The sequence below is a fragment of the Folsomia candida genome, unplaced genomic scaffold (genome assembly GCF_002217175.1).
Source record: "Folsomia candida strain VU population unplaced genomic scaffold, ASM221717v1 Fcan01_Sc005, whole genome shotgun sequence".
NCBI classification, from domain to species: domain Eukaryota; kingdom Metazoa; phylum Arthropoda; class Collembola; order Entomobryomorpha; family Isotomidae; genus Folsomia; species Folsomia candida.
Window position 1 is genome coordinate 3,002,076 of NW_019091197.1, and position 21,728 is coordinate 3,023,803.

Here is a 21,728-nt window from a genome sequence, read left to right on the forward strand (position 1 = left end):
ACTTAAATTAATTTTTATATTTATTTGTCTGTACATGTACTAAAATAAATACATATGTATACCTTATATCAAAACCAATACATACATACCAATAAACTTGTACATATCATTGCGTATGCAGTAAAACTGCCAATTATCACCTATCGGTCACATACTATTCCAATGCATCATTTAGTCAGGTGGTAATATTTCTTCAAATTAATTTATACTTTTCTGTCTGCGTAATTTTGCTACATTATAATTTATACTTAAGGACGAGTAACGAAGCGGTTTGCGTTGCGCAAAATTGTTGAAATACGAGCGGTGTCAAAGCATCCACAAAGTTATTTCCGAACTGAACCTTGACGGGTTGAAAGGATTTCACAATCCTTCTGTGCGTTTTGCTTTGTCCTGGGGGGAACTGTGACACCCACTTTCCCGTTTTGACAAATATGTTAGCGGCAAAACTCAAAATCAGCATTGTCAACCCAAGACACTCCAAATAGACGATGAAAAATATAACAGAGCTGATAACTTTATCATCTTTAAGCAGAATTACGAACACCAAGCAACTCAAAATTTGCACAATTGGCAAAATGAGAATCATCGCGGGGAGAATGCGTTCCCGAAGCGAACTATTTACAGTTTTCTCCAAAATCTGTAATTCCCTATAATTTCTTAACCAATGTTCTACGCTGTCAAATCCCCGATCCAAGAATGATACGCATTCTGCGTATAAAATTAGAATTCCGGTGACCAAGCTAAATGCAGAGTATTGGTAGGTCCCCATGAAAATAAAGCTTGCCACGATGCCCTCAATCACAGCCACAACAAGGGTCGTGGTTATAGACACAATTTTCTGGTTACAAATTAACATCGGTCCCAACAAAGGGGTCCTACATGGGATGAAAACGATAAGAATGGTGATGAACAAGGGATCCACAATGCAGGACAATTCAAAGAAGTTACACAAGTATTTAATGACGATCTCCAACCTTGTGGGACTTGTATCTGCAAAGCAAAAAAATTATTTATTACAACAACGAACGGGTCGTCACAATGGGATATATATCAGGGTGCATAAACTTTTTTGTTGTCCGTGGTTTCTCCTAAGGGGGTGGTGCAAGGATGAATTTTTTTCCAAAAAATAAAAGTTCGGGAATTGCATGCAATTTTGCCATCAATTTGGCGGGTTACCATGGTAAAATTGCATGCAATTCCCGAACTTTTATTTTTTGGAAAAAAATTCATCCTTGCACCACCCCCTTAGGAGAAACCACGGACAACAAAAAAGTTTATGCACCCTGGATATATATAAATATATGTGTATTACATTAATTGAAAATTAGCAATTATGTGGTAACGGTTTAAACATATTGGAGGGATTCACTATTCATTACGAGTTCGCATTGCGAACTCGTAATGAATAGTGAATCCCTCGCAACGTTAGCAAAAAAGTTGGTTGAACATCTATTTGAAAACTTGCGCATCTCCAATGCCAGTATATACTTAAATAGTTCGCAAAATATTTTTCAAACTTATTTTGTGATATATACTCCCATTAGTTTATAAATGCGGGAAAGGTTCAAACTGACGTTCAACGTAAATTTACGACATTTCAGTACTTCAGTAAGAAAAATCAGCCTGAAAATACCAACTGTTGAGGGGTGCAATTAATGACCAATTAAATTCAAATAGTTATCAGCGGAAATATTGTACTTATTAGAACAAAAATAAATAAATACCTCTCGCGAAATCTTCATAGCTTTGTGAAATTGACCAGTTGTTTAATTCCATCGGAACGAGGTCGACACGTGTCTCGAGTCGTAAAATGAGACACGTGATGTAAAGGGCAAGGATCATCACTGCACTGCATTTTTCGACTAGGTGGAATTCCGCGAAACAAATTAACAAAGTTTGTAGAACCACGTAGACAATGTGCAGGAGCAGCCAAGCCTTAACATTAGCGTGGTGTTTGACATCTCGAAGAACGATTTTTCCTCTACTTTCGTCCCATTCGAAGTATGACGCGGAAAATCGTTTCGCCAGGTTAAGGTATCGTTTCAGAAAGGGGATTAATACTCGAACGATCATATTTAAAATGTCGTTTGAAATTATGTTGAAAAAAGTTTAGATGAGGGTTGCGTAAAGTTGAACTTTAGTTACATACATTACTAGAGCTGTGCACGGGCCCGATTTTTAAAAACCCAGCCCGCCCAGAACCCTACTGGAAAAAGCCCAGCCCGCCCGGCCCTATAGGGCTTTTCTGAAAAAAAGCCCGGCCCGCCCAAAACCCTATAGGGTAGGGCTTTTTTAGGGTAAACCCACCCATGTGCAGTTCTGCACGTATTTATCCTAAAAACCAGCACTTGCTAAGGCTTTCGGAGACTCGATTAGACATGTACACTAGGTATTAATAAAAAATGCAATGGTGGACAAGTCCAATGCTTATTATTATCAATATTTGCTAAATTTGTATTATTTTAGTTTAAACAAAAATCGAGTTAAGCCCTTGTATTTAATAGAACTGTATTTATAATTTGGTCTTAATCTCACTGATGTGATTTACAGTTGAGATTTATTTATTCATGAAATTGATTCGTGTAATGAAACAGCCAACCAGTGAAAACAAGTCCGTATCATTACAGATAAACAATTCCGCTTTAGCTGAGGCTATATAAAACTACGAAGTTTTGTTTCAAATTGCCATATTGTACTTTATCACTAGGGTAAATTAAAAAGCCCGAAGCCCTACAAAAAGGCCGGCCCGCCCAAAACCCTACTGGAAAAAGCCCGACCCGCCCGGCCCGACTGGATTTTCCTCCGGCCCGCCCAAACCCCTATAGGGTAGGGTAGGGTAGGGTTTTTTTAGGGTAAACCCGGCCCTACGCACAGCTCTATACATTACCGAAGTTATTTTGTCACTGTCAACTGTAGCAGAGAGACGATGGAAACAGAAATTAATTATTGATATTTCTCGAAAACTATTAGTAAATACAACCCTGTTTGGAAATTTGCATATATCTCGACAGTAGTGTCATTCGTCAAGTTTGTGTTAGCGACCAGTGCTTGTACCTCTCAGCTTTGGTATCATTTCAGAAATAGGTTAAGTACTCGGGCAATCATATATGAAATTTATGTATATTACTACACTCTTAGGAAACTGGAATCAAATTATGTACTACGTACCGGAGTACATATGTGACTCTACCGGCACGGTAATAATGGGTATTACCGTTTGGTGATGTTATGGTACTGAGTTACCACTCATGTCAAAACGTACCGCTTAGAAACAAACTATTATCTATAAAAAAATTACTACGAAGTCGATACCAGTTAGATATCTGCTACTCTACCTGATTTTTAACAGTGTGCGGAAATTTACGTCCAAATTTTCAGAAGGTTTAAAGTGAAGTTACTCGGTTTTCTGAGGTTGTTTTTCCGCAATGGCTTCGGAATCTTAATTTGTTATTCATACATACATAAGTATTTAAATATATCCTAAAAAGTAAATATCAATTTAGTTTACATTTTGTGTTGCAAAATATCTTGGCTGCCTGCGTGTTAACGACTGGCAGCTTGCATTATCGAGTACCAAGCTAGTAATTTTGTGTTTTAGCAGGACGTATGTATGTAGGCTTTAATAATTGTAGATTTCCTCATTTGTGGAAGTTCAGATTATTAAATATCTACAATTGATTGCTACTCATCTGCATATTGATGTAAGTTAATTAATCGGGAAATACAATACTGAAGAATACTTACTTACAGGAAGTCCCACCATTGATACTCCTCCTCCTCCTCCTCCTCCTCCTCCTCCTATATTTTGTTATACATCCTTGAATTTATATATTGGATAGTAAATATTCACATCAAATATGTAGATACAAATTAAGTATCTTGAGTGTATGTATAATGAGTCGAGTCTTATGTCAAAGTACATTTTTAATTTTAACAAAAATAACAATCAGAAATACGTTGACTTTAACTGATTATTTATTTATGATCAATATGCATATTGCTCGTTGAGTGTTTCATGTGTATTTTGAATCTAAGGAGTTTAAGTATAAAAATTGTGTGTGTATCAATTTCAACAATATCGAGATGTTAATATTTTAGAAGGTTTTATCCAAAATAATATGATGCAATTACGTATTTCTAAAACCAATGTAATGCTTTTCTTTGCCAGGCAGGTCTGATTCTGATTTGATGCGCACCGTATTTATCAAATGCATGAGAATAATAAAAACCCACAAAATTAGAAAATTCTTACCTATTAAAAAATACTTATTCATTCAAAACTATGCAATTCAAAAATTGGATACAAATATTGATTTGTGATTCAAAATTTTAAAATAAATATTTATTCATTATGCACTTCTTATTAATGTTATTAATTTTTTTATGTACATATGCAGTAAACCAATCAATTATCACCTAACCGTCACAAACTATTACAAGAGAATGTCATGAGGACAACATGTTGTCATCACCAGATGGCAGTAGATATTTTTTCAATTTCTTTTGTATTTTTTGCGTAATTCTAGTTCTATGTACTGCATTACAATTTATACTTAAGCACGAGTAACGAAGCGGTTTGTATTGCGCAAAATTTCTGAAATACGAGTGGTGTCAAAGCATCCACAAAATTATTTCCGAACTGAACCCTGACAGGTTGAAGGGATCTCACAACCCCTCTGTGCATAAGTACATAATCTATTTTATAATTATTAGCCTGAATCTGTTCAAAAAGGGCGTTGCAAATTCAATTAGACTTGAATTGGACGCTGTAGAAAATTTAGGTGAGGTAGCGATATTTGAAATTTTTTACGATATGGCATTTATTGACCGATGCGCGAAAACTGTTTGCAATGATCGCAACCCACAGTATGTAGGCGGCAAGCGCAGCCAGTAGGACAGAAGTCTGGAAAATAGGTTGGTGGGGGAAGTGGCATAGCATGTAGAGCGAATGTATGGTCCTCTAATACACTAAAGTTAATAAATTCAAGGCTAAAGCAGCGTAAAAGAAAATTTTTTGGATAAGTTTAAAATTTATTTTAACCTTATATTATTGGTGTTTCCAATGAAAACTCCGACCTGGCTTCCGCCAGGTCCCGCAATGCTGGGGCCCACTCCCGCCCAGGTGGACCCACCCGCAATATTGGGGCCACCTCCCGCCAAAGTGGTCACTGCCGCGACCTTATGATTTCTACCAAACTCTTCCAAAGCTACAAAATAATTTTTAAATATTTAAATATTCAATTTTCGGTCGGCGAATGTTAAACCGCTAAAAACTTACCCTTGATCTCGTCTTCCTGCGTCCACCTTGTATCGTCATTGATTTTCTGCACTTCCTTCATTTTTTCGGTGCGTCTATTCTCTAATTGCGTTATTTGTTGCTTGATATCTTCAAAGAAAAGTTGGGCTGAATCCCAGGCGGCTGGAAAAGAATTTTAAAATTTTAAATATTTTTTAAAAACAACGAAATTTTCCTTAGGTGAGGCACAAAAAGTAACTAGCTAACTAACCCCAAAAACTTGGGGCTAACCTCTTTCATACTACTGATTTTACTAAAATTTTATCTTGGTACGATGTTCATTTCATAATTACACCTGATAGCAACCAACTAAAATTATCAGGATTTCATATAAAAGGCGGAATATTTATTTCAACAACTTTCCAACTTTATAGTTTTTGACGAAAAATACAAAAAAATAAAATTTTTGGTATTGGTCGGTGTAGGGAAAATGTAAAGCAAAATATAAAAAAAAAAACTTTTTACCATAGAATTTTCTAACAATACCAGAAAATCGTTTTATAAATTTTGATGCCAAAGTAACTTATGCAGTACGCACATGTATTTGTGAATTTCGTCCTGAATGGAAAAAACGCAACACAAATGCGTGTATTTCATGCTCAACAGAAAATAGAGTCCTATACAAATGTGTGCACTTCTTCCTCAAGATGTTAAAAATATTTAAAAATATTTTACCTTGTCGCCCAGGTTGGCCAGGAAATTTTGGCATTTTGAAATACTATGATAGACGTTGACCTTAGCACAGTGAGTTGGCACGCTATTTGACAGGGTTGATACGTTGTTTGACGTTTAAAATTAATACTTTATTTGACGTTGTAAAAAATCAATACTTTGACAAATGCAAAAACTTACACTTTACTGTTAACCCTGCCTAAAACCTGTGTGGCTCGGATGTTGGAGGGACCTTATTTATATTTAAAAAAATGACAACCAGGGTTTCGCGTCTGAAAAACTCGGAAAAATGTTTTTGACCGTTTAAAAAGGGTAAATATAGCCTATATATTTGGTTAGAGGGAATGCTAATTTCGTTAATAATCAATATCTTCGGAATTGAAATATCTTCATATTCGTCATCTCCAGGAATTTATGAACATTTTGACATGCGATACGAATGCAATACATAAATATGAATAATAAATTGAACCGTATTTTCAACTTATTTCATGGAGAACGCGAGTATGAAATCAAATTTTGAAAACATTAAGTTTTAAGAAGCTGAAACAGCTTCTTACAAACCAGGTTTTTCCCATTTTTTCAATTTCCCTATTTCCCACCTATCTGGTTTGGTGATAAAAGTGCATTTTTCCCACTTTTTCCCGCTGCCCTGGTCAATTTGGTTTTTATCAGACGAAACCCTCTTGAAAAATACCCAACTTTAGTCTATATTTAACAACCGCAGCCTAAATTACAAAGAACCTGAAAAAGAGATATGTTTCTTGGAAAAGGAAGACCGATGTTGGAATTGTTTTACTGCAGCGTGTAGCTAAAATTGTAATCCAATATATCGAGGGCAATGAAACCTTAAGACAGTGTATTCTTGGAAGGATTAAGTAAAAAAAAGGGTCCCCAAACCCAAGTCCTAATGAAATGGGAAAATATAGAGGTAAAACTTTCATATCACATTTTCCTGGACAACGCTTCTTTACTTTTATCAGATTTATCATTACTATGTACCGTAAAAACTCAAATAGTAGCCGTTGCTCAAATAGTAGCCCTGCGTTTTTTCATAATTTTATAAATAGTGACCTTGCCCAAATAGTAGCCCTGCTCAAATCGTAGCCCTGCCCAAATAGTAGCCTTTATTCGAATTATAGCTGTGCATCAACTGAAGCACACATCTCCTAGCCAGGTCATTTAAGTAATTCAATTATAATTCAATTTAATCGCAATTACATACAAAAAATCGAAGTGCGCACGAAATTTGGCTCATCGAAGGAATTCATTAAGAGCAGGTTTAAACAATAGAATTGTCATAGCTGCGATTCTAGGGGAGAAATTGGTGCTGTTATTAAAATTTAATTTGAGCTTGATTCTGGAAACAAAATTCAATAGCTGTGTGCAAAAGTAGCCGACCATCTTTCCGTCATTTTATAAATAGTGACCGTGCCCAAATAGTAGCCTTGCTCAAATAGTAGCCGGGTCCCAGACACCGATTTTATAAATAGTAGCCCCCGGCTACTATTTGAGTTTTTACGGTATGTACAATATGTATGGACATTTTAAAATCTTATAAAATTAGATTGACATTTGACATGGATATATAAACTCAAATATTAAACCTAAATGTGATGAATATTTTTATACAAGACTATATATTTTAAAAGATATTTATATCCTTGAAGGGGTGAAACCCCCTTTATCGAATGGTTGTCAGTCCGTCCATCAGTACCACGTTTTCTTGAGAATGAGTGCGAATTTCGACATGCGATTTTCGCAAATGCTTCTAATTCGCCCGGACGATGCATGTTGAAAGTGGACACAGTAGTTCAAGTAGTCTCGGCACCAAGGGGATGAGATCAGCGATGAAAAATGTCGATATTTTAATTTGGTTTACATTAGAGTATCAAAAGCAATGAAATTGATGCCATTTTATAAATTTAAATTCACTGAATATGGGTATGCTGCGTTACGAACATATAAACTTGCTCCTATATATGCAAATATTATTCGGACCTAATGTGAATTGAATATCACAACAAATCAATTAAACTTATACAGATAAAAGCAAGGTATTCGAAAATACGTCGTGTACTGCGTAAAGGATGACTTTAATATGTGTCACGTCTTATCAAAACCATTAGCAAATTGGTAACAAATTTGCAGCTAATTGTCTTATGCAACACTGCAAATGTCCGGATACATGAAAACTTTGTGACAAATGTGAACTCACCTGTGTTATGTTACGTATGTATGCATGTCCATGATTAGTATTGCTCCCATCAATGCCCGTACGACTAGGGTTGCCGCGGGTAACGGGTCGGGTACCCGTTACCCGCATACCCGCACGATTCTTGCGGATACCCGTTATCTGCGGGTAGCGAGAACTACCCGCACGGGTAACGGGTAGTTCAGTTTTTATTTAATTTTCGACGTAAAACAGCTCACAAAGAAAGTTAGTCCATTTACGAACAAAAGCATCAATTTATTATTTATTGATTTTAAAATTTGGCATTTACCATTTGCCAGCAAATAGCGGTGATAGCGAGCGTGTGTTTTCAGAAGCAACAGAAGCCTACCACAGCCTCAAATGCTTTTTATTCCCCGAAAATGCGGAGAAATTATTGTTTCTCAAGAATAACTTGCCTGCTCTGAAACATCAGTAATAACTTGACTTGTACTTGTGTGTCTTTATGTAAAACTGACGAGATTTTAATTTGTACTTTGAAGGTGAAAAACCTGAATCGATTGAAAGCAAAAATTTTATTTGTAGGCAATTTCGTAAATAATGCCTTGATTTAAAATATAAATTTTTAAAATCCGACTAAAAATGGACTCTATTTTCAAATTACACAAGGATTGTCTCGTGGGTATATCAAAACATCAGGCCATAAATTACGAATCGCGTGATACTTTCCGTTGAACGTCCACTTTGAAGAAAAAATATTAACGTCAAAGTCCAATTTTTAAGTACATGTTTTGCATCTTTTTCCTTCACTGACGTTAACCATGGTGGACTTTGAACTCTGCCCCCAAATAGTTTTCTTTTAACGGGCTATCCAACAGAAAAATAAGTGATAATTCCTAATTTTTGGCTTGATTTTTCTATATAATTCGCTAAGTAATCACGGTATAGGCTTGAAAAAGGTTCCATTGTAAGCCAAAAAAGTTTGGTTTCAGAAACATCTAGCAAACTATGACATTCGGTACCTGCACAGTATTATATCCAACTACTGAACAACGAAAATGAGCAAATAATTGATTAAATCAAATTTATTCTGAAGGTTTGTTAGTTTTAACTTAGTTCTCATAACGGGTAGCGGGTAACGGGTACCTTCACGGGTACCCGTGCGGGTACGGGTAGTTGTGCTGCGGGTAACGGGTCATTCAACGGAAAAATAAGTGTCATGTAATTCCTATTTTTTGGCTCAATTTTTTTGATATATGTGCATAAATCGGGTTAGCTTGAAAAACGATTCAATGCAAGCCAAAATTGTTGGTTTCAAAAATAACGAGTGATATTTACGAGCAAATTATGGCATGCGTTACTTGCATAGCATTATCTTAAAGTACATATCAACCCAAATGAACAAATAATTGATCAAATCATATTTATTCTGAAGTTTGGTTAGTTTTTAACCTAATTCTCATAACGGGTAGCGGGTAACGGGTACCCGCACGGGTACCCGTGCGGGTACGGGTAGTTGTGCTGCGGGTAGCGGGTCGGGTAACGGGTAGCATTTTCGCTACCCGCGGCAACCCTATGTTGTAGTACTATATGAGAAATTGTCTCCAGATAGTTTTAACATGTTTGTACGGGGTTTCATAGTTCAAACTTTACGGCATAGGTCGATATAAAACTTTTGTCATTGTAGCTATACTTATGTTACATATTTATGTACTGTATCCCTGCTCTGAAAATCTTCAAAAATTATGAAATTAGAAATAATGAAATATGAAATGACTTTATTGTACTAAAGTAGTAACCCTACAAACTAGGGATGCACCGAGTAGTGAAAAATAAGACTCGGCCGAGTACCGAGTACTCGGCAATTCTTGAAACGAGTACTCGGCCGAGCACCGAGTACTGAGTAATTCATAAAAATCGGCCAAAATCTAATAACAATGAATATCTCCCAGCGTAATCTACCTAATTTTGAAGATATTCGTGTCACTCTATGTGTCTTGATCTGAAAAGCAGATTTTTTCTGATGATTTGCGACATTTTAATAAACTTCAGTAAACAGGAAACAGTATTACAAATATAATTAATACATTAAATTTGTGAAGGTGCTACAGTTATGTATGTAGTCAGGTTTTGCAGAGATACTTGCATACAAAGAGGTGAAAACGGGTCCCAAAGGTAACAAATTATACAGTCTCCAAATTTACTGCACGTTTTATCCTATTCGGATACAAATACTTATCTATCCCATGCTGAGCATTAGGAGATACTTTCTTATGAAAATGTGATGTATTAACCACACAAATCCTTGATCGATTGAAATTAGTTCAGTCAGAATCGGTGAGCATGCGTTTAGTAATGTCCATTGCAAGAACAGTCGAAAAAAACTCGTTAATTTTGTTGTCACTGATAAATTTGGACTTTGCTAACTTTTGGACTTGACTAAATATGCAAAAGTATTACGAAGCATATTTTGCAAAACCCAAAATACAGGAAAACTTCATGAAATCAGTTTCATGGACAAGATAATTTGTTAACAAATTATCAAAAAATTGGGAAAATGCTTGGCCGAGTGAGGCGACAATACTCGGCCGAGTCCGAGTAGTACAAATACACGCCGAGTACTCGGTGCATCCTTACTACAAACCTTAACCTACCCTACAAGTAAAAACATTCCACGCACCTGGAGGTAGTTTGCTTTGACATTCTCTTGAATCGGTTCCATCCATTCGGTATTTCGGATTCATTAGGTTATTAGATTTTAAAATTTGTCCCGATTTTTTCAATGATGGATAATTTGAGGCAGTTTCCTACCGGCAGTCCCCGCAAAAAGCTTGATGCTTTTCAACTTTTTACAATTTTTAACAATTTTGACGTATTAACTGCGAGTTGACAGAAAAAATCATTTTCTGTGGAGGACGAAGCTCAATGACCCTGAATTCGTCACTATAAATGACCGTGGATTCTAAAATTCACTTGGTGCTGTTTTTTTACGTACATACATAGATATTTTGTCCACCGGGGTCATTTATAGTGAAGAATTCAGGGTCATATCTTTTCTGGTAAATCCCAGAATTTCTTGGGAAACTTACTTGTCACTTTTGATTTGAGTTCATTTGGCACTTCCGGACTTTTGACTAAATATTTATACAAATCGGGGAGTTTTAAAGTTCGGCTAACTCATTTCTCGCCATCCACACCAATTTGGTTTCGAGCATATTTCTTGGAAAATATGATACAAAGTGGCCACTTTTAGTACGACCAAAAAAACTTCTAGACGTAATTAAAAATAATACAGTATGATTTTTTAAGTCAACATAAGTTTGTTTAAAATAGTTCAAGAAAAATTGTGCTTTTTAATTCGCATGCGGAGTTACAGGGCGTTTGTCGACCAGTTCGGTAAAATAAGCGCACTTCCCGAAGTCCGCTTCTAATCGACCCGCTTCTAATCGATCACAGGTGAACAGCAATATAAAGGTCACTTTAGACATCTCCGCCAATTTCTGGCGCGCACAGACAAGGATCATCGTCAGTGTTTTTTTTTAATTGCCGCGTCGTCATGTAACATTGCACTGGATTTTCGACCCCCACTTTGACGATTCGCTACAGTTTCTATAGTTTTCCATTCTCGGGGGATCCTTTAGACATTATCTTGTGTTTGAGGAGGTTTCGTCGGAATACATGGGTATGGTTTCTAAAAGCAATTTATTCAAGCTTTCGATGCTGAACTTGCATCATCATCAGGACATCAGGACTTATAACAATTGTTTGGAAATCGAAAACAGTACATTTCTCAAATTAAAAATGATATTTGTTGCATTATAATGTAGTTATGGAGTTTAAATAAGCGGTAGCATTAATGATGACCAGATGGGGTTGATATTCATGCCATTGTCTTGGTTTATGGCGTCGGTAGTTTTTCTTATGTGCAAACTTTCAAGAAATTTTCTGTGAAAATTTCTCCTTTCAGCGACAATAAGACTTGCTGAGTCTTCTGTTATCCGATGACTTGGATTTTCTAAAATGTGAAGCGCCACTGCTGATTTGATATTCTTCTTTTTGATATCATTTAGGTGTTGTTTTATGCGTTTGATGAGGGGGCGACTTGTTTCTCCTATGTATTTGTCATTACATGAGCATAAATTATTATCTTGTGTATTATTATCAATTAGCTTGTGTATTTTAAATTGTTTTCCAAATTTCCTTAAAAAGTTTGGTGTTATTTATTGGGGTAATCACTTTTATGTATTTCGATACTTCGGACAGATTTCCTCTCCATTTATTTTTTCTAATTCACCAGATGATTTTTATTTTTAGCAGAAATGACTATTACACTGGTTTTCCGTACGAAATTATGCTTAATACAAAAGGAAATCGGGAAATTTACACCTGTTGGGTATCGCAGCATTAATTAATCCTAAGTATGTAGCGTGCGACTCGCAATATTTCGGTATTAAAGTATGTATTTGTGGATTCACCAATTTTATCTCAGTGCCTTCGAAAATTTGCAATTATGTATCCTGGGAAATTATTTATTTTGGGAAAATTGAATTTGAATTTGAAATTAAAATCGTGACATTAGATAAGTGACAAATTGTATTTTAATTTTCGCAAAAGTTTTCACCATTTTGGGACTAAGTACTAATTTCCATCGTCAAAACTAAAGGCTTGAACAAGTTGTTATCGCAAAAACCAATTGGGACACGAATATGTGGAATAGGAATAGGAATATATTCCTATTTTCGGCGAGTTGAGCTATACAATACTCAACAATCCAAGAATTTAATTGTTTCGAATTAAATAAATAATCCCAAAATTTGGGATGATTATTAAATACTTCTTTAATGCAGGAAATGGCACTTCGAAAAAGATTAACGCCAAATTTATTGAATAAATCAACTAAATCGAAGCTAATGCTTTTAAAATGACATTAAAATTTTTTGAATAGTATTGTAAGATTTTAGATGATAATGGGTCAAATAATCTCCACCGTCGGCTATAAAATCTACTTTTTCAAAATAGTGTACGTACGAAACTTTCGGTAACGTGAAGCTGACTGCTAACTGGTCAGTTTAACTGGTGTTCTTGTATTGGGTGGCATCTTACTACGTCGCTTAGACCATGGTTTGTATATGAAAAACTTCCTGCTGCTCCGCGGACTTACCGCTGCCTAGCCAGTTCATAATTTATCTGATATTTTATTAATTTTGATTGCTACGAACTCTTTTATCTAACTCTGCAATGGTTGCGATCAACCTCTCATATTGCAATACTCGTGGTAAAATTTTCAAAATTAAACATTCTAATGTTCAGGAATTGCAGCTGAATTTCATTTCCAGCGGGTAGTGAGAAATACAGAGAGTCGCTTTTGCTGCTGGTGACGAATTTGCCGTTGAATAACCCCGAAACGGCTTGTCGTAGCGGGGACAAAATTTTGAACAGAGGAGCATATTGTCCTCAGATAGTTGTGTGCAAAATTTCAACTTTCTACTTTCAAAAATGCCTCCCCCACAGCCCCCAGAAGTCGAGATAGTGATTTCAACTTGTTCCAGAAAAAATCTTGGCCGTGTTTATAAGAAAATTTATTTAAATTTTCTGTTGAGGAATAGGAGTGAGTTATTGGTGACAATTGACGAAGCACTATTTTCCATACAAGTTACTAATTGGGTTCGAAGAGCTTACTACACGACAAATGCCGAAAAAAATTCACGAAATTTGGTGCTTTTCAGTGGGGAGAACTTTTCAAACAGTTTATGGTGGTGGGTGCAATGCCGGGTCGTGGTGTCCTCCCACATATCAAAGTCCCGCAAAAAGTGAAGATATCTGTAAAGTATGATGTGGACCTTGTATTTAAACCACTTTTAGAATAATATTTTCCTCAATTGTACGATAAAAAAATAAATAAGGTGATTTTTCATCGTGACGGAGCGTCTTCACAGACGGCAAGGTTCACCTGAGATTATGTAAAGGACCTTGAAGCTAGATTGGGGATAAAAATCATTTCGAATAGTGAAATACCTGTACAACCTCCCAATGTAAGTCAAATACACATCTTTGAGTTCGGATATTTGAAAAGAAAATCTTTTCTGCGGGGACCGAATTTTGTAGACGGAGTTTGGAAAGAGTTGAAACGAGTGTCTCAACTTCTGGGGACTGTGGGGGAGGCATTTTTAAAAGTAGATAGTTGAAATTTTGCACACAACTATCTGAGAATAACATGCTCCTCTGTTCAAAATTTTGACCCGCTACGACAAGCCGTTTCGGGGTTATTCAACGACAAATTCGTCACCAGCAGCAAAAGCGACTCTCTGTAACTGGGGAGAAAATTTTTCGAATCCCTTTAGTTTAGTTAAAATAGTTTGGAATAAGTTGGGAAGTTGGGGGATCCCAATTGCTGCTAACACATATTTATTTTCGTGAATACCCAAAGAATCCTACATACAGGTATGTAGGAATATACGAAGGGGGGTCAGAAATTAATCGGCCTCGCCTAGAAGGAGGGTCATTTTGTCCAACTTTTTTTGTTGGATTGAAAGATACACTCATATGTATCTCAGATCTCATGGCTTAAAAATTCACGGTCACGGCCGAGTCGAGGAGAGACCTTCAAAAAGGAAAGGAGTACTTCTTTTTGCAATTAATCACTGGGTAATGAACCCAGGTTCATTCTTATGACGTTGAAATTAGACAAAACAACAAGCAGCGGAAGCACCTACCAAAAAAAGAGTAAACCGGGAACAGAAATTGCTATGATGGCTTTAGCCACTGGTTTTGGGACTCAGGAGGACTTTTGCTTCTGGACGCTTCGGCTCCGAAAACGGCGATACCTGGTGCCTGTTATACCGCAATTTTGAAAAATTAAGCCAAGCCGTTGGAGAGAAAAGACCAGAGCAAAAATTATTTTGCTCACAAAAACGCTCATGACGAATTTTCAGTAAAAAATCAAAATTTTCGAAGGGTGCCATTTTAAGCCAAAAAATGTCAAAATTATTTAATCCCCCTTACAGTCCACACCTGGCCTCTGGTGACTAATACATATTTCTATATTTTCAAAAAAACCTCAGGGGGAGGAGATTTCAACGATTGATGAGGTCAAAACAGCGTTTTTTACTTTTTTTCGAAAACCATTTATAAATTCGGGATAGTGTTTGAAATTTAGCGGACCAAGTGTGTTAACCTCGCATGGGACTACATTTAAAAGTAGTAAGGCAAGTACCCCAAATTTATTACCGGATCATGGCGAGGCCGATTAATTTCTGCCCCCCCCCCCTCGTATCTGCTTCTACTGGATATTTAGTTAAAAAGGATGTGCACAAAATTATTTAAGAAAACGTTACATTTGGGGTCCGCTTGTTTCTTTTCGTCAACAATATAAAATAGCCAGGTAATCTCTTGACGCCTAGATATCTACTCATTTTGAGTGGAATGATATTGGTTAATTTCTTAAAGCTAGATGTACTATATTGTGGAAAAATGGTAATGGCAATAAGTGGCGTTCCTCCTAAACTGTGTTTCATTTCTGGTGATACCAGCGGGAAAGTCACGTGCCAATTTACTTAAGATGGGCACCTGACTTCCCCGCTGGTATCACCAGAAATGAAACAGCGTTTACGATGGAATTTTTTGGGTATGGTTTTTTTTGGTTGTGGGGGGGGGGAGGGGGGACAGGTAGGACACCCTGCTCGCCAAGGGCCGGTTACACCATGCTGAGATTTCTCAGGTGGGAAAGTATGCTTCAGTGTGTTTTTTATACAAAATGAAATGTACCAAACTTATAAACAATTATGGATAATTTAGGATTATCGGCCGAAGTGAATCAGGAAATAGTAAAGCTGCATCAATAAATATCTACAGCTTAGGGAGCGACGCAGTTGGAAAACTTTTGATACGTACAAGATGTACATAAATAGGCTTTGATTAGTTCAACTTAATACCGATTGATGGATTAAATCATCATGCTCATGTCCGATTTTCTTACAAATTTATGTATATAAGGGGAGACCCATAAATTATTATAAGGGCTTAATTGGTATCGCGATTATTAACAAACTATACGAAGTCTGCCCAGAAGCCAAGACGATTCCAATAGGGACTCGACGTGGGCCTGGACGCCCTACGAAAGCTACGGAGGCATTGATTACTATGCAATTCGAATTTATTTGTGAATAATGTGGAGGAATAAATGGTTAATTCATGTTTAATACCAAAGTCGTTATTACTTTTATGTGTCACAATATTATTGGGCTGGGTGCATAAAATAATTTGGCTGGGCAACATTCAGTATTATTGATTTTAAATACTTTACTGGGTACTTTTCAGTATTTTCCTGGGTGCGTTAATAATAATCCTACATAAAATTGAGATATACGTGAAACCGATTTTATTTTGTACACCTAAAAATAAGAATGTGCATGTCATTTTAATTGTTTTGAATTTGAGCGCCAGGCGGGAATTTCAATTGCCTTCTAGCTAAAACCTGGTTTTTAATCCTGGAAGTTATCGAACTTTATGGGAAATTTAGAACATTTGTTTGTTAAAAAGTGCAGGTTTTTAGAATTTTAGACTTACATGAGAATCAGAACCAAGAATTGTGCAGTGGTGTGTGTGTGTTACCAGTTGAACTTGGCGCTTGATTACACACGTGTCTCACATTGTCCAAGCTAATGTCACCTAGCGGCAGTTGGGGCACTATGTTACATTTTTCGTTTCTAGAGGGCGTTTTTCGCTAAAGTGTCAAAACGTTTCCAAAACGTTGACGAACACGATAACAACGAAACAAACCCTTTAGATCTGCCGAGACTTGATCAAATGAACGGGTACACCCCCAGAGTTGACATTTGACCTGTGACCGGGCACACCCACTAGATTGGACATTTGACCTGTGACCGGGCACACCCACTAGATTGGACATTTGACCTGTGACCTTTGCACACCCCCCTGGACCTGAAATTTGACCTGCGACCTGCGTACAACCCATAAACTTAACACTTTACAGAGTTGACCCTTGACCTGTGACCTGGGCACACCCACTGCACTTGACCTGTAACCAGGGCACACCCGCTACACTTGACCTGTGACCTGGGCACACCCACTAGATTTGACATTTGACCTGTTATCTTGGCACACCCACCAGACTTGACATTTGACCTGTGACCTGGGCACACCCACCAGACTTGACATTTGACCTGTGACCTGGGCACACCCACTGCACTTGATCTGTGACCTGGGCACACCGCTACACTTGACACTTGACCTGTAACCTTGGCACACCCACTGGATTTGACCTGTTACCTTGGCACACCCCCTGGACTTGACATTTGACCTGCGTACAATCCCTAAACTTGGCACTTAACGTAGTTGACACTTGATCTGTGACCTGGGCACATCCACTATACTTTACACTTGACCTGTGACCTGGGCACACCATTATACTTGACCTGGGACCTCTGTGCCCCACGGTATAGTTGACACTTGACCTGTGCTTTACTAATTTTAATTACCTACCAGCGCCACCTATCGGATGTTGGCTGTTTCTCAGCGCTAGAGGGCGAGCTTTTGCTTTAAGTGCCTGAACGTTCTTAACACGTTAGAACAATGTCATACTTTAGAGTTGTTAGCGAAGGTTTTTCGTGGTCACCCCCTTTAGAGTCGTGACCTAACGTTTTTCGTGGTCACCCCCTTTAAAGTCGTGACCTAACGTTTTTCGTGGTCACCCCCTTTAGAGTCGTGACTGAACGTTTTTCGTGGTCACCCCCTATAGAGTCGTGACTGAACGTTTTTCGTGGTCACCCCCTTTAGAGTCGTGACCTAACGTTTTTCGTGGTCACCCCTTTTAGAGTCGTGACCTAACGTTTTTCGTGGTCACCCACTTTAGAGTCGTGATCTAACGTTTTTCGTGGTCACCCCTTTTAGAGTCGTGACTGAACGTTTTTCGTGGTCACCCCCTTTAGAGTCGTGACTGAACGTTTTTCTTGGTCAGCCCCTTTAGAGTCGTGACTGTACGTTTTTCTTGGTCAGCCCCTTTAGAGTCGTGACCTAACGTTTTTCGTGGTCACAACCTTTAGAGTCGCGACCTAGCGTTTTTCGTTGTCACACCAATAGAATTGTGTACTCTATTATTAAACATCGTGCTATAAAACGTGACAATCAAGTCCACGCTCCTTTGCTCTGTGTGAAGGTAAATGTGTAACAATTATTAAGCAGGAATTTGTATCGCAAAACTAAATAAAATTGTATTGCTTAGAGCACGCATTGCGGGCTTAAGAGACTAGTTAATACCAAGAATAGCGGTGAGTGACTGTGTTTGTGTGTCCAATTTGAAGGTGTGCGCTCAACTTGGTTTGAACATGGGGCAAAATGAGACTCACTTCAATGCTATTGTAGATTTAAAAAACATAAGAGCCCCAACCTAACTTTCAATGGTTGGGGCATTATGAGATAATCGTTTTTGCATTATCATGAATTATACGCCCTCTATTGATGCTGTTATGCCATTTAGCACGTCATCAATCATCAACTGTCTGTTAAAACAGTTAGCGGTTGATTACATCCGCATCTCTCATTGCCCCAAACCTGATTAAAGTCACCGACAGCGCCATCTATCGGGGTTTTCAGGAACTATTTTAAGCCGGTAGAGGGTGTTCGTCGCAGAAAGGGTCAAAACGTTCACAAAACGTTGACTGCTACGCCCACGTGGTCTGGCAGTCTTCCTTTCAATCCTTCCTATCCCCATTCCTTCACACTCACATTGGTTCTTCCCGTGAGCAGTCACCAAAAATTCTCCCTCCGGTCCTGATGAAGAACGAAGGTTCGAAACGTTGACCATTGGCCCTTAAATCCGGATTCTACAGTTTACAGTGAGTCTCATCCTATTCCTTACACAAAACGTTGACTAGCAGAACAACTGAGAACACAACTCCCCCAATTGAACCCGGGCTGACCCTGCGAACATAGCTTAGCGTCGAGACTCGATCTGTGACATGGGCACGCCGCTTATACAAGGCGACTTTTAACCCGGGCCCTTGCACCCACCTTATAGTCGGGAGTTGACTTTTGGATTTAGGGTTAAGGATTAAAAGATTAAGGATTGTGATTAGAGATTGAGATTAAGGACTAATTAATTTCCAATCCTAATCCTGGATTGACCAATTTGTCTCTGAGGCTTAGAGCCCGCAATGCTGGCTTCGGAGACTACTTGTATTTTTTATAAATTTCAGGAACTGATAAAAAATCCTCAAATTCAAATTTCGCTCCACTTGGATTTTTAATAAATGATGTAAATCCTTCTGAAACATGTTTTCCAATTCTTGAAATTGAGCTAAAATTAGAAAAGTCCCAAATTTGTGAAAACCCAAGGTTTGGGTAGCAAAATAGGTTAACATTAATACCTCTGGCTCAAATTAGCGCCTTAGCCAAAAAAATCATGTGCATATGCTACTTTTTTGTGGAGAAGAAAATAAAATTTACCCCATAAAAATCATAGTTTTACATGTGGAAGACCCGCATTGTCAGCAGGAAATTAAATTTGAATTTTGGCCACGGTGCTGTTGAAGATTCAAGATTCAAACGAAGCATAAAAACCCATAAATATTTTCATACGTTATATATCTATATGTACACTCAGGACAAGTCTGAAGTTCGTTCTTCACATGCAAACTTTGTAGACAAGAAAGATTTATTAAGACACAGCGTGAAAATATCTATGAACTTATTGACCCCGTAAAAGGGGTTACACTAACTTCTCAGGATGATATTAATCAAGTCTTAGCTAAGCAGTTTGTTATCAATTCAGACAGAATGATACCTGAAAACATTTTACGGGAAAATATGTTGAAGTCTTTCTCCGATGCGAGTGAAGAGTTTCCCACAGTTAACTTTGAGGAGGTTGGGAAAGATATCACAGATAATGCTAAAGATAGCCCCTCAGATTTATTTGTACGACTTAAAATTATCAAACGTTGTAAAGAGACAGTTGCGTTGCAATTAACAATATTTTTTAATATGCTACTTAATTTTTGTGTAGTTCCACAATCGTTCCGCTCAACGGTTGTTGTTTCCATTTACAAAGGGAAGGGGAAGAAACTAGCTCCTTTCAGTTATCGCCCAATCTCAATGATAAATGTTTATTGCAAAATCTTTGAGCGATTTTTGTACACGCGCTTATGTGACAGGATTGACGCCAAACTTTGTAATCAACAACATGTTTGTAGAAAAAAGCGCTCGGGTCAAACTGCTCTTTCCGAATTCACGAACTATATTTACTCCGCACTAGATAAAAAGAACGGTTATTGTGTTGCTATTTACTATGATGCACGCTCGGCGTTTGATAGTCTTGATAGATCTCTACTTATTAATAAGTTAATGCAACAATTTAATGTACACCCGAATTATATCAGGCTCTTACATAACTATATGCACCAAAGAGTGTTCAAATTTAAGGTTGGTGATAAGTATTATGAGAATCCCACGGGTGTGGTTCAAGGGGCGGCCGGAAGTGGTTTGTACTATTCAGCATACCAGAATGATATTTGTAAAGTTATCACAATACATATATATCGGTAAATCGGTAATCGGTAATCGTATATCGGTAAATAGCTACACGTTCTATAATCTCGCTTAACCCTCAGTATTTAGCCGGTAATGACCTCGAATTCTTAATGAAAGCAATCACTGATCAAGCAACAATTGTTCAAGAGTGGTATAGTTCTAATAACCTTAGTATTAACTACTCGAAAACCAAATTTCAAATCTTTAGTAAACCGAGATGTAATATACCTTCTTCTTTTTGTAAACCCATAGTGTTAAGTAATGGCGAGTCGATTGAGTATGTAAATGTATTCAAGTACCTTGGTGTGTACATAGATTCCAGTCTGAGTTTTAGTGATCACTACGAGTATGTCACAAAGAAAGTATCTAATAAGCTCGGGTTTTTACATGGCGTTAAATGTCACCTCACTAATAAGGTAATGGCAATAATGGTCAATAGTCATATACACTCAGTTATGGATTTTTGCCTTGATATCTGGGCAATCCATTCTGACGCTCAATTAGACGCAGTACAACACAAGGTTAATTCGTTTCTAGTGAAATTCCTATATCCTTCTCTGGCAAAAAAAGTATCGGTTTCGGAAACACACGCGGTTTAAGATAAATAAGCAATCAATTAATGTGAATGGTTTATTAATGCAGTTCAATCTCCTGTCAATTAAAGAACGACGTGACTTATTTTTATACAAATATGCGTTTAAAAAATTACTACACACTGTTAGTTTGTCTTCAGGGAGGCGTACTTGGCCTCTATTAACAGTCCCATCTTTTACGTTTGCACAAAAGTCGATTAATTATAGAGCAGTTAAACTTTGGAATAAACTGCCTAGGGATTGGGACCCCAATATGAGTTATGTTAAATTTGTACAGTCTTGTCGTGAATTTTTAATTTATAAGCGTTCTGAGGATTATTATTATTATTTATGAAATAAATGTTAGAGCAATGTAGTTAGTTATTTATTATGCTTCTTATATAGTTATAGAATTTTGTGTCATGGTTTGCAAACCAGTTATTGTTAACTGATATCCAGTTACACGTGAATA

At 37.3% G+C, this 21,728-nt stretch overlaps 2 protein-coding genes across 2 annotated transcripts; both read right to left on the minus strand.

The window, feature by feature from the left end:
• Positions 1-35: 35 nt before the first annotated feature.
• LOC118435673 lies at positions 36-2,223 on the minus strand. Its single transcript, XM_035852047.1, has 2 exons — positions 1,725-2,223; positions 36-990 (listed from the first exon to the last, which is right to left on the minus strand). The coding sequence occupies exons 1-2, from the start codon at positions 2,071-2,073 to the stop codon at positions 236-238; spliced, it is 1,104 nt and encodes a 367-aa protein (XP_035707940.1). The 5' UTR covers positions 2,074-2,223; the 3' UTR covers positions 36-235.
• Positions 2,224-4,320: 2,097 nt separating this feature from the next.
• Positions 4,321-6,195, minus strand: LOC110850110. Its single transcript, XM_022097593.2, has 4 exons — positions 5,972-6,195; positions 5,279-5,419; positions 5,042-5,207; positions 4,321-4,968 (listed from the first exon to the last, which is right to left on the minus strand). The coding sequence occupies exons 1-4, from the start codon at positions 6,003-6,005 to the stop codon at positions 4,821-4,823; spliced, it is 489 nt and encodes a 162-aa protein (XP_021953285.1). The 5' UTR covers positions 6,006-6,195; the 3' UTR covers positions 4,321-4,820.
• Between the last annotated feature and the right edge of the window lie 15,533 nt (positions 6,196-21,728).

What these genes read in the sequence shown, in the direction of transcription:
- LOC118435673 (XM_035852047.1), bottom strand. Translation starts at nt 2,073, where the DNA reads ATGATCGTTCGAGTATTAATCCCCTTTCTGAAACGATACCTTAACCTG. An exon ending in CTATGAAGATTTCGCGAGAG is followed by an intron (nt 991 to 1,724) that starts GTATTTATTTAT and finishes TTTGCTTTGCAG; the next exon opens with ATACAAGTCCCACAAGGTTG.
- LOC110850110 (XM_022097593.2), bottom strand. Translation starts at nt 6,005, where the DNA reads ATGCCAAAATTTCCTGGCCAACCTGGGCGACAAG. An exon ending in TGGCCAACCTGGGCGACAAG is followed by an intron (nt 5,420 to 5,971) that starts GTAAAATATTTT and finishes ATTCTTTTCCAG; the next exon opens with CCGCCTGGGATTCAGCCCAA. An exon ending in GCAGGAAGACGAGATCAAGG is followed by an intron (nt 5,208 to 5,278) that starts GTAAGTTTTTAG and finishes ATTATTTTGTAG; the next exon opens with CTTTGGAAGAGTTTGGTAGA.